Consider the following 14,115-nt stretch of genomic DNA (forward strand, 5'->3'; position numbering starts at 1 on the left):
TAAACTGTTTCAAATTGAAAATCACTTTATTGAACTTGTACTCTTCTTAAAAAACACTTAAGGTTAAATAGATATTGTGCTGTATTTCGCTGTGTGTTAAAAAATAATGAAATAGTAGGTGTATATTCAATACCAACAGTGTTACCTGGACCATGCCACTTTTTATGTCTGAGTGCCTGAGTCAAACATCCGTTCCACCCATAGTTTCCTACAGTAATATTATTTTAAATATATGGCTGTAAAATCTAGCAATCATTGAACACCAAACTGTACTTGGTCCATGAAAAATTCAGGCCACAAACATGGTGCAGAACTTTTGGGCCACAAGTTGCCTTTATTTAGTGATTTGTCCACCATGGGATGGCAGTACTGCAGCGAGCAAGTGTAGAAGACCACAATATTCACATCCATCTTTCTGAAGAAGAAGACCAAGATGGCATGTTACCCATGTACATGGCAGGTGCCGATGCTCTCTCTTCTTGCCCACATCCTCTTGCTCGCATCCAGCTCTGTGTCTATCTACCATGTCAATGATGACCTCTCAGTGCTCTTGTCATTCAAATATTACATAAAAAATGATCCAGGACAGGCACTGTCCTCGTGGGATGCTACTGACAACGGCACCAACAATCTGTCGACCGATTTCTGCCGATGGAATGGCATCGCCTGCAATGATCGCCGGCACCCTGGTCGTGTCACGGCCATACGTTTGCGGGGTTCAGACCTAGGTGGTACCATCTCTCCACATATAGGTAACCTCACTCAGCTTCAACACATTGATCTGTCACAAAACAATCTGCTAGGTGAGATTCCAGTCAGCCTGGGCAGTTGCACAGAGCTTCGCACCATGAACTTGAGTGTGAATCAATTGTCTGGTTCATTATTCCCTGATCCTCTTGGTCATCTATCAAAGCTAAAAGTATTCAACGTTCGCCACAACAATCTAACAGGCGTTATTCCCATAACTCTGTCCAACCTTACAGCCCTCACGAATCTTAGCGTCGAGAGCAACAACCTGCAGGGCCAAATACCGAGCTGGCTGTGCAACCTGACATCGTTGGCAGCCATAGATCTTGCGCATAACGGATTAGATGGCCATATTCCTAGTGAACTGGGAAAATTGACTAAAGTGGCTACCTTAATGATCCAGGGTAACCAATTGGAGGGTCCTGTTCCTGCATCCATCTTCAATATATCATCCATTCAACACTTGGACCTTAGATTTAATCAGCTTTCAGGCTCCCTGCCACTTGATATTGGCTTTCAGCTTCCTAATATATTGTTTTTTGCCACATCGGGAAACCAATTTGAAGGCCTAATCCCAGCCTCCTTTTCAAATGCATCTGCACTTGAATCCTTTCTTATACGTAGAAATCAATACCACGGTCTGATTCCAAGGGATATCGGCATTCAGTGCAATTTGAAGTTATTTTCTGTGGGGTACAATCAGTTCCAAACCTCACAGCCTAGGGAGTGGGACTTTCTCACATCACTAAACAACTGTAGCAAGTTGCAATTATTAGACCTTGAGCAAAACAACTTTGTAGGTATTATGCCAGTTACCATTGCCAACCTATCCAAAGAACTCACCTGGCTTACAATTGCCAGAAACCAAATAGCTGGGACTATTGCAGAGTTAGGCATGTTTCAAAAACTAATAATGCTCACCCTGGGGGATAACCTCTTTACAGGTACCTTGCCAGTGGATATTGGCCGGCTTCGTAGCCTCCAAATTCTTGACCTGTCCCATAATAGATTTGAAGGACAGATTCCACAATCATTGGGCAATATCACAGGATTGAGCAAGCTCTCTATATCCAATAACTATCTGAATGGTACCATTCCAACAAGCCTTGGTAAGCTGAGAGCTCTTGCATCCATGGATATTTCTTGTAACTTCTTGAGTGGCCGAATCCCACAAGAGATACTTAGCATTCCTGCACTAACCATACTTCTCAAACTGTCCAACAATGCTCTAAGTGGCTCCATCCCAACACAGATAGGGCACTTGAACAACCTCATAGCAATCGACCTCTCAATGAATAAGCTAACTGGTGAAATCCCAGATGATATTGGAAGCTGTGTCCAATTACAATTGTTACACCTCCAAGGAAATATACTACAAGGGAAACTTCCGAAAGGTCTAGAAAAGTTGGGGGTTCTTGAAAACTTGGATCTCTCTAGAAACAACTTGATAGGCCCCATACCAGAATTCCTGGAGAGAATCAAAACACTAAATCATCTAAATCTCTCCTTCAACAACCTTTCAGGTCCAGTTCCTGACACAGGAATCTTTTGTAATGCCACTATATTGTCCCTCACAGGTAATAGCATGCTGTGCGGCGGTCCACCATTCTTGCAATTCCCATCATGCGCATCTGTGCATTCTCAGCATCGAATGCACCTATTAATAGTCTTCTGCATTCCTGGAACTTTGATCTTCTTATTGTTCTCTATTACCACATACTGCTGCATCAAGAGAAGGGTCAAACCAAACATTGTTTATCAAGAGAACCTATTTCTCAGTGAGGCGCATGAGAGGATATCCTATAATCAGCTGCGTTCAGCAACACAGTCGTTCTCACCTGCCAATTTGATTGGTTCTGGAAGCTTTGGAAATGTATACATAGGAACTTTCATCATTGATGAGAATTTAGCTACTGTGGCAATTAAGGTTATTAATCTTAATCTCCGAGGAGCCAGTAGAAGTTTTTTGACTGAGTGCAATGCCCTAAGGAGGATTCGGCACCGGAACCTTGTGAAGGTGATCACAGTGTGCAGTGGCTTGGACCATAATGGTGATGAATTCAAGGCACTTGTCCTCGAATTTATTTGCAATGGAAGTCTAGATGAGTGGCTGCATCCAAACACAATGGAAAATAGCATGACCGCTAAAAGGCTAAGTTTGATGAGAAGACTGTGCATTGCTCTTGATGTTGCAGTAGCGTTGGAATATCTTCATCATAATATTGAGCCACCCATAGTCCACTCTGACATTAAACCAAGCAACATACTTTTAGATGATGATTTAGTTGCTCATGTTACAGACTTCGGTCTAGCAAAGATAATGTATGCTGAAGTATGGAATAAAAATCATGGTGGCAATGAAAGCAGCTCATTGGCAGTTAAAGGCACAATTGGATATGTTCCACCAGTTCAGTTATTATTATTATTCAAACTAGAACTATTTTTAGTCCATTTCAATGGTTTTTTCCTCCTCTAGTGATGAATGGTTTGTTAACTTAACAAAATGGCGTTGCAATCTGACTTAACCAGGAAAAAAATAGCAATATCAGTGTTCTGTTTACCCAAATGAAATTTGTATAGTGAAACCCACTTCCTTTTACTACTCATTACTCATTAGTTAACCACTAAATCCTTCATTTGTATATGTTTTCAGAGTATGGCTCGGGGTATGGAGTGTCGACAGATGGTGACATATATAGCTATGGGGTTTTGCTACTGGAAATGCTTACTGGAAAGAGGCCAACTGACAGCTTCGACCACGGGACAAGTCTAGTCAGCTATGTCAAGATGGCCTATCCAAACAAATTACTGGAAATACTGGATGTCAGTGCAACATACAGTGGAAACACCCAAGATGTTATTGATTTGGTCATTCATCCTATGTTTGGAATTGCTCTAGCATGCTGCCAGGACTCTCCAAGGCAAAGAATCAAGATGGACTATGTGGTTGAGGAGTTGAAAGCCATTAAGAAGGCATGTGCAGCTCTTATGGGTTCATGAAGTGAAAGTGGCCACCTAATAATCTGGGAAAATTATAATAACTAATTGAGATACCCCCATGTGTTGCTGCGGGAAGGCTGTGAATAATTATGTAAAGGTTCGATATTTTTATAATGCCATGAAAATGATGTAAAAGACTGCAGAACAACTACGTGCTGAATGCAGCGACAGGGCAAAATCTCAGCCTTAGATCCTAATTATAACAGCAACAATCACTGCTAACCACACTTCTGAAACATCTAAAACCAGTGTGAAAACTTATATTACAGCATGGGCTTGCCTCACATAGAGTTTAGGGGTTTTTTTCCCCTTTGAAAACAGCAAGGGAAATCCCCTTCCAGTTTGCTCTTTCCCCAGCGTCCAACCTCGCTGGAGCCCATCACGATGCACAACCATGAAGTGCAAGAAGAAGCTATCATTTGGGGAAAATGAAAAAGAGAGAAGGATGTCCAACCGGAGGGGGAGAACTGCAGCAAGGAGAAAGCGCCTAAATTCTGTTCTCCTCTTCTTTTTTTCCTTTGTATCCTTCTCTCTCGTCGTGCGTGCGATCTGCACAGATGGCCTTTACTTGCTCTTCTTTTGGCACACTGCACGTGCCCTACTAATCTACAACTCATTGCACATTGTTCCAGGGGACAATCCCAGTCGCGCTCATCGGCTCGCAGAAGACCTCTCCAAACCGCTGCCGGGTTAGCCTGTGATTCCCTGTTCATCTATCTCCTCCAGACGACGCCATCGACGCGGCGGGGAGGGGAGGCCAGGCGGTGTTGCGGCACGGCCGGTGTCAGGAGTTGACAAACGCCGAGAGGAAAAGAAGACGAATTCGCAAGATTCAGAACAAGAGGAGAAGAACAAGAACCAAATTGGCAAGGAGCAGTAGCTGCAGTTTTTACCGATGAATATCCAGATACACAATAATTGCCAGGGAGACGATGATAAGCTAGCTACTACTACTCTACCATCTACTAGGGTTCTGATAATGTTCTTGGATACCTATTACAGCAGAGGGCCAAGTCCTAAATAGCATGCATGGACTAGTCAATTAAGTAAGCATAATGTTTAATTAACTAAGCATTGTTTATGGTCCAAGAATAGAGATCAGCAACGCATTAGGCGCGATGAAGTGTTGTGTTTGATGACAGCCCTCCAATCCATGATGGACGGTCCTGACGTAGTCGTTGAAGCGTTACGATGGCTGTCGACTTCTCCTTGTGAAGCTTAACTGACGAACTGAATGACCACTCTGAATGGCCGATGGTTTGCTGCTCCTGACAATGCCTCCCCCTTAAGATCCTTGTCCTCAAGGATGAAATGAAGGAAAAACTTTGCGTATGAAGGCGGCATCTTCCCAAGTAGCTTCGGATTCTAGTAAATTGAACCAATGAATGAGCCATTGCACAACTGGTTCATTAGTCCTGGGGATCATCCTTCTCTGAAGAATAGCTTGTGGAGCAACTTTGATGGTGCCCTTGTCATCGATTAAAGGTAGCTCTAGGCTAGGAACTGCTCTTGAACCCAAATGTTTCTTCAGCTGACTAACATGGAAAACATCAGGTAACTGACAACCCTTTGGAGGTAGTATCTTGTAAGTTGATTTGCCAATCTTGCTAGAACTTTGAAGGGACCAGAGTATTTAGAATGCAGCTTAAGGCACTTGTGAGCACTCAAAGTGTGTCTGTAAGGTTGAATCTTCAAGTAAACCATGTCACCTTCATCAAATTCTCTGTCAGTCCTATATTTATCAGCTTGTTGTTTGATTCTTGATTGAGCTTTGAGGAGATTGTTCTTTATGACTTGGTTGGCAACTTCTCTGTTCCTTAACTATTCTATGGAGCCATATTCAAGGATGTGTGAAAGGATGAATTATACCACCACTCTGCTAATGATAGCCAATGAAACCATCTTTTAGGATTGCTAAAGCACGTGCACCTCAAGTAATTCTCCAATCATTGATTAACTCTTTCAGTTTGTCCATCAGTTTGAGGATGATAGGCTAAGGATAAGCGTTGTTCAACTTTCAAGATCTTGAATAGTGTTTGCCATATAGAACTTGTGAAAATTGGATCCACTTTAGGTAGGCCATGAAGTTTGAATACATTGTCCATGTACAAATTCACTATGTCTTGTGCTGAATAAGGATGATTCAGAGCAATGAAATATGCATACTTGGTCAATCTATCTACTACCACCAAAATAACATCTTTTCCTTGGAATTTTGGTTTCCCCAAAATCCATAGACACTCCAAGCTTGATCTAGAATTGGTAGGGGAGCAAGAAGACCAGGATATGGAATATTCTTAGATTTGTTCTTTTGACAGATAGGATAGTTTTTCACATACTCTTTCACCTGTTGTTGCATGTTAGGCCAGTAAAAGATTAACTACAATCTTTTGTAAGTTGCTTTTTCACCAGAATGACCTCCCAAGGCCGACATATGGAAACTATTCATCACTTGTTGTTTTAATGTACCATTCTCTCCCACAACCAGAGTATACCACTTTGGAAAGAGTAATTGGGGATTGCCTTGAAAATCAAGCTTAGCTTTGAAAGGAGATCTAAGCACTTTGTATCTTGCTCATAACTATTAGTGACTTGCTCCATCCATACTGGTATAACACAAGAGATGGCCATAACTTCCTAAGAATGAGATGCTCTAGACAGGGCATCAGCAACTTTATTTTCTCTTCCTTTCTTGTATTCTACTCTGTAATCAAATCCCAATAGTTTGGTTGATAATTTGTGATAAACTCTTTTAACTAATCTTTTGTCTTGAATGTACTTCAAGCTCTGTTGATCAGTTTTAATCACAACTGAAGTGCTAGCAAAATAGTGTTTCCATTTTTTAAGAGCTTCCAGGATAGCCATTGCCTCTTTTTTTATAAGTGGAAGCAGCTGCAGCTTTTTGCCCCAATGTCTTGCTAAGGAAGGAGATAGGCTTGCCATTCTGCATAATGACTGCTCCTATCCCTGAACCACTAACATCTACCTCCAATACAAATGGCTGACTAAAATTTGGTGGAGTGGACATGATTTCTTTGAGCTGAAGGAATGTTGTCTATTGTGAATCAATCCACTAAAAAGTATTTTTCTTAAGAGCATTGAACAGTGGTCTATAGATAATGCCATAACCTTCGATAAATCTTCTGTAGTAACCTACTAATCCCAAGAATGCCCTCAATTTAGTAACACAACTAGTAGTTGGCCATTTTTGAATGATGTCAATCTTTGTTGGATCAGTAGCAAATCCTCTTGCACTTATAACATCGCCTAGATACTCAATTTCAGATTGAGCAAATGAACATTTGCTAAGCTTGGCATATAATTTGTTTTGCCTCAGAACTTCTAGGATAGATCTGAGGTGATGTACATGATTAGCTAGTGACGTGCTATAAATCAAGATGTCATCAAAAAATACCAGTGCAAACTTTCTTAGGAAATCAGACATCACAATGTTCATTAGAGTCTAAAATGTAGCTGGAGCATTTGTTAAACCAAAGGGCATGACTACATACTCAAAGTGTCCCATATGAGTGGTGAATGCTGTTTTGTGAATGTCTTCTTGCTTCATTCTGATTTGATGATAACTAGATCTCAAATCAATCTTTGTGAACATATTTGTTCCAAACAACTCATCAAGTAAATCTTCAATTATTGGGATGGGATATTTATTCTTCACTGTATTTGAATTGAGCTGCCTATCGTCCACATACAATCTCCAAGAGCCATCATTTTTCTTGACTAGAATCACTGGGGAAGAATAAGGGCTTACACTGGGTTTGATAATATTAGCATGCAGCAATTGTTTAATCAGCTCTTCCATTGCATTATTTTGATGATGAGGCAACCTGCAAGGTCTCTGATTTACAGGCTTACTATCTTGAATTAGTGGAATTGAATGATCCACTGATCTTGTGGGTGGCAATTTACCTGGCTCTTAAAAAATATTTGCAAATTCAGATAAAAGACTTGCTATTTCTGGTGGAAGTTCAAAAATTGATGCTGGGGGTTTAGTGCTGAAGTTATTCAGGATGATAGCAGCTCCTATTGCCTTCTTTTTCAATAGCTGGTATAATTTCTTTGCTCCAATCACTAAATTGTGGTGTTGGATAGTTTCATCAAAAAATGTGACTATAGGAACCCCCCCCCCATATTTGGTAATTGAAAATTCCCTTCTTCTCAAGTCCAATCCCACTGGACTGTGAGTGTAAATCCAGTCAGCTCTTAGAATAATTTCATATCCCTGTACTTCTAGCAATATGAAATCAAAAGAGAAGTATTGGCCTTGAATTGAGTATGGGCATTTCAGACAAGCAGTTTCACTGATCATTTCTTTACCATTAGTAGTTGCTACTTTAACTGCTTCTACATTGGTAACATGGCACTATGCTTTAACAACAAATCTTGTACTGATGAAAGAAACATCACTTCCATTGTCTACTAAAGCAATTGCTATTGTTGAGCCAAACTTCAGTTTAAGTGTGAAAGGACTTGCTTTTGAAGGTGCTCCAGTTAGAGCATGCATATTTATCTGCAATGTTGGAATAGCTTGAGGATCTTAAGTTTCATTCTCCTCAAGTTGATCATTGTCTTCAATTACAGCTACCTCTTCCTTGGCTTCTGTGTTTTCCACCAAAATGACAGAATAGAGTTGTTTGCCTTTGCATACCTTCCCATGACCAGGAACCCAGGTTCTCTGCATTTGAAACACCCGCCAGCAGTTTTAAGTTCAGCCAGTGAAGGATTTGGGGTCTCTTTATCTTTAATCCAAGGCTTTTGTGATTTTTGTTGAGGTAGATAACTGTTGTACTTTTTGAAGCTTGGTGTTTCTTGTTCCAATCTCTTGGCAAACTAGTAATCTCTTGACATTGCAGATGATATTGAATTTGATCTTTCAGGCCAGAGATGAAACTGCTAATGAAGTAATTGTTAGATAAGGATGGATTGTGTCTTTTCACCGTACTAACCATTTCTTCAAATCTATTCACATAGTCCACTACAGATCCCACTTGTTTCAGATTGTGAAATTGACCCACAATTTCATATTTAGAGACCACATTAAATCTATCTATTGCCATTCTACAGAAGTGGTGCTAAGGTAATGTTTTGGCATTGCAGCCAGTGCCTCTCCACCAATATTCAGCTTTGCCAGTATAATAAAGTACTACAATTTGGACTCTGTCCTCATTGGGAACTCCAATCAATACAAAATATTTCTTAGTTTTTCTTATCCACCCATCAATGTTCTCACCATTGAATTCAGGAAATGTAAATTTAGTCCCTCTTGCAACTGCTCTATGATGGTATTGCAGTTGGTTGTTGTACTATGTTTCTTGCCTTGGAGAATATTGTAACAACCCTAGAAGTCCAAAAGTCACATTTTGAATTCAAAAGGGCAGTATAAATTCAAAAAAAAGGGACAAAACAAAAATTCAAAGGTTAAAATAAGAGAATTTGGGAAGAAAGAGAAGAAACAGACCAAAGTTCAAAATACCAAACTCTAAAAACCTTTCCAAATTCACTAAGTGTTGAAACATACCCTAAAAAGTACTTCTTGGGGGTAGAAGTTAACAACAAAAGTTTACATAAGAACTAACTTTTGGCCAATATAGAAGTTGTAGACCTTTTAAAACAAGCAACTTTTGTTATTTGAGCTTTTTGTGAATTTGAGTGGAAGGTATTTATTAGCCGAATTTGGGGCAAATTCAAAAATCAGCCTAAGCCAGCGTTCCACCATTTTTCAACTAATTGTATCCCAATTGTAGTCCAAATTTCACCAGTTTGTTTTTGTAAAAGTTGAAGCCTGAAGACCTAGCTCAAACTTTTATATTTGAAAAATTCAAAGTTTGAATTTGAAATCAGGAGAAAATCAGCCCCTAAACCAGCCTGTGCACGCCACCACAACAGCACGTGCATGCGATCGGGGGGTGATCACGCACGGCTTGTCGTGGCGTGACACGTCGCGCTGCCCGCTTGGTGCAGCCACCGGCCACTCACCGCCGGTGATGGGACAGTATGTCCCCGATGCTCGCCCAACCGCACGCGCGCTATCTCCCTCACCCAACCGGCTGATCGCCCCCGACCAATGCCCAGCCGCGCGTCATGCGCTCTTGCCCAGGCTCGCCGCCGCGGCCGCCACATTGTCGTCCGCCCATGGCCAGCGCCGCCAGCCAATGCCCGCCGGCGATGCAACCTGACGAGCACGCCACCTCACCCAATCACTGCGTGAGACAAGCCAGATCCTTCACGCCACAATCCCGACCGGCTAGTCCCCGCACGGCACCCACGCGCGCCCGCGTGCTCCTGCTTGCTCCGCCAGTCACCGGCCGCCTCCATGCTCCCCGGTGGGCCCGAGCTTATCCCCTCCTAGCCCTTCAGCCAGTTATAAAAGCTGCTCCTCTCCGAGCTCGCTAGCGCACGCCTCTTTGTCCCCTCCGCCGAAGCTCTGCTGCACCGCCTGTAGCACCTCACCGTGGAGCCCTCCCCTCCGAGCACCCCCGCTATGACCTAAGCCCTCCGGTGGACCACGCATTCCCGACAACACCTTCCCGAGCTCTCCCCCAACCATCTCCGCCAGCACGGGTGCCGGAGACGATGAGCATCCACCGTGCCCAAGGCCTCGTCATCAAGCTCCACCGCCGGTCACCCTCCGCCTTCGACGCCCACAGCCCACAGGCCTTAGGCGAGCCCCTCATCACGCCCAGACCCTCACCTTGCCCCCTCCCCACCGGCGCTCGCCGGAATCGAGCTCGTCGCGCCGCCGGCCGAGCCCAGGGGCACATTGCAAGCCCCTAATTCTTTCTAGGGTTTAAATCGTAAAAAGATAGGACCTAGTTGTCAAGGTTTAAAAGTATCAAGGGTCTGAATGTAAAACACGTGTAATCTTTTCTGTATTAAAATGAATTAAATGGCTAAAATTTTGAAAACTTGTAGAAAATGATAGAAAAATGGTAAAAATGTGAAATCAATTTTGTTGGACTCCACATGATGTCTAGTTTCACAGAAAAATATTCTTGGACATGTCACTATTATGTATTTCACCCTAGGATTTATTTTGTATAAAAGCCAATAAATGCATTATAAATCATAGAAAACTTAGAAAACTATGAAACCACTTCTGCTAATTTACTCTTGACATGCTTGTTCTAGATATGTAATTTATGCTACTGATTTAAATGATGACCTTACTATTTTAAGTCCAAATGCTTAAATGCTAAGTTGTGTTGGTTTAAACATTCAGAAACAGGATAACTTTCCAAATGAATGTTGAGCAACCCCAAAACGACCCTCCCCACCTTTCTTTGTGAAGTCTGAAGTTGTTAAAACCTTGTATGTGTACACAATCACCATCAAGTCAAGACCGAGTTTTAAATTGCAACACACTTTACTTTACGAAGAATTCAAGGTTTAATTTCTTGTTTAGGTGAATGTGGTCAAAATGCAATCTTTACTTCTGCAATAGATCATGAAATGCAACCTGCATGTGAAAGCATGAAAAATTGAACTCTTGCATATGCATCTCGTGTAGAAGCAAACCTCGCCAATGGTACCTATGAGCTACTTCCGGTAGCTGGGGAGGAGCCGTCTATAGAAGTGAACCAGATCGAGGTTGCATAGGATCCTAGTCAAGCTTCAAACGACCCTCAGTCTAACATAGTACAGGAAGGCAAGCCCCGGATCATGAACCTGGTTTCCAAATTATGCAATACTTATGTTACTTATGTTTGTGCATTAAGTTCATAGGAGTTGCTTGAAATCTTAGTTGCATGCTCTTAGGTACCTATGTGTTGAATACTAGCATGTTAGTCGAGTAGATGGAATGCTAAATAGGGACACGGTAAAAGTCGAGTGATTTCCTGTCACTCACGAGCTATAGGAGTTGCCTGTTTACTTATGTTGGAATCATAAGGTTGACAGGCTGGGCTGGACTATATGTTCTGAAATGGTGGATGCCCTACCTGTATACAAGAAAATGTGCTAAGGTCGAACCATGTCGGTGTTCGTGGTCAAGTGTTTGAAAGTACTAAACTCATACCTAGTATGGGATGGGGAAGCCTAGTTCCTAATTGAACCGGGGCGTGGCTATATCCCCACTCTCTCTGGAACAGAGTTCCCCTGATGCATCATGTGGGTACAAGTGCAGTCATGGTACGGTGATGTTCCGGGACCGTGGGACCTTGTATCCAAGGGAAGTAGGCCCTGTCCACATGCCTGGGGATTGATGGGGATGGCTGACATATGTGGACCCAGTGTGGTACACATCTAACGTGGGTTTAGGTTCACCTTGCAAGGTTAAGAAACTTGATTTGAATCATCTGCCTCTCACAGTTTGGGACTGCTTGATCACTATGCTGCACTGAGTAAGAAGTGGAACAAGTATGATGATAAATATTGATGCTTGATTAATATGCTTGTTTCACCATGCTTGCTTAGAATAGGTGCTTACCTAGAATGGTTAATCAACTAGAACTTGATGCTAAAACTTGAAAGTAAGGATCCACTTTAGAAGCTTTTGGCAAAACAAACCCCTCAGCCAAAAAACCTTGCATGTCTAGGAGTCGGTAGATTAGATATCACCTGATAGGTAAGTCTTGCTTGTGGCTGTGTTTTCAGGTATGGATGTTAGTGAGTTGGCTACTAGTTTGAATTGGCCAACCTAGCTCCCTCTGGGTTGGACGATCAAGTGGGACCCGTCCTTGGTCGGCGAGGAACGCGGTGATTGATATCATGGCAAGCTTCACCATGGTATCCTGTATCACTTTTATGCATTTGAACATTTGGTCTGTAATAACTTAATGTGGGACCTGTAACAATTATCTAGATTGTTGAAATCTCTGGACTCGCCTTCGTGTAAGAATGCTTTGTTTCGATCCGAGACAAGTGGTTTATCGGGTGAAACCCGACAGACTACTATTTTAATTTAATTAAAGTGTCGGTTCGCATATGAGGCGACCTCGAGTACAATTTAGCCAGATTAACTTGGGTGGTTCTACCACAAATATCTAGGTTGTTGTTGCCCTTCTGGTTGCTGATGTGCAAACCCTCTCTGAAATTGTTGTTGTTTGTACTGGTGTGGCTTGTTGACGCTCGTTATTAACACACTTTTAGTACTATTTAACTATTGTTTTCATGCTTAATCTTAAACTAACCTGCCACTTGGCACCTAAAATAACCCCATTATTGCATATGTGTTGTATTTTGGAGTATATTGTGTTATGATAGGAAATACAGCATAATCAAGGGGGTTTGCATAAAGAGCTTAATGAATATTTGGACATGGGTCGTCAAGGGAAGCTAGCACGAGGAAAGAGAGGACAAAATGGCCAGAAAGGGCTCAGGCATGACCCATTCCAGAGCCTGGTCGACCTCTCATTTCTTCGGCATGAAGTCTACGATGATGTCTAGGGTTTTTTCACCGACATTGACCCTAAGGCACCACCTCTGGGAGACTATAAATACCCCCTCATGAACTTCAAGGAAGGAGGAGTTGGAGAGAGAAGAGAAAACACCACGTAAATACCATCCACCGCCGCCACAAGGAGGAAAAACGGAGACAAGATTGGATCTACGAGAAGCCACGCGAAGCGGAGCACCAGGGAGGAAGGAACCTCCCATGCCGATCGGCTTGAAGCTGCCCAGGCTGATCGGCCTGGGGCTTTTCTGCCCCCGTTCATCATCGTCTTTGGTCCAGTTGATCTACAGGGTGATCTTTACCAAGAATTCTATCAACATGTGTAAGATCATGGGGTAAAGTCTCTGTTTGTCCTCGAGGTTGTAAGGAGATGTTGATTTGTAATCGCTGAACCTCTTGTTTAAGATCTATTTGTTATTTATCATATGTTGATAATGCTCTTTCATGTAATGGCTGGCTAGTGCTACTTTGGGTTGCTTATTTGCTTACCTAGAATGATCATCAAGCAGTGCTCTTATCGTTCAATATTTGAGTACCCTCGTGTAGTGGCAACGTGTGAAAGCGAAAGTGTTGGGCAGGGTTCATATCCACTCACAATAACACAAAGATCCAGTTCTTTCATGCATGGTGATTACATCTATAAGTGATCCTAGATCCCTAGGACAAGCATTTTATCTATCTTGTTTAGATTCATACTCTCCATCTACTTTAATCTAAGTCACTAGTTCTTTTGTTAGATCAAACTTATCATAAACAAAGATCCTTTGGTTACATAGATTAGTGCTTAGTTAAACGTGCAAATCCACTTGTTCCAAGGATTGATAAACCTTGAGGGATTACTCTAAGGGAAGAGCTACAGTTGATCTGTATGCTTGTGGTTCATAAATTGACGTGCTAACTATCGTCAACAAGCTTTTCTGGCGTCATCGCTGGGGAACAAGTCAGTTTTGCTATGTTTA

The 14,115-nt window shown here is 42.1% G+C and overlaps 1 protein-coding gene across 1 annotated transcript; it reads left to right on the forward strand.

Annotated features, from left to right (window-relative positions):
* The first annotated feature begins 358 nt into the window (after positions 1 to 358).
* LOC101783917 (probable LRR receptor-like serine/threonine-protein kinase At3g47570) lies at positions 359 to 3,985 on the forward strand. Its single transcript, XM_012845128.2, has 3 exons — positions 359 to 460; positions 585 to 752; positions 3,401 to 3,985. Exons 1-3 carry the CDS (start codon positions 361 to 363, stop codon positions 3,745 to 3,747), a joined length of 615 nt encoding a protein of 204 aa, XP_012700582.2. The 5' UTR covers positions 359 to 360; the 3' UTR covers positions 3,748 to 3,985.
* Positions 3,986 to 14,115: the final 10,130 nt, after the last annotated feature.

Source organism: Setaria italica, chromosome IV, assembly GCF_000263155.2.
Source record: "Setaria italica strain Yugu1 chromosome IV, Setaria_italica_v2.0, whole genome shotgun sequence".
Classification (NCBI taxonomy): domain Eukaryota; kingdom Viridiplantae; phylum Streptophyta; class Magnoliopsida; order Poales; family Poaceae; genus Setaria; species Setaria italica.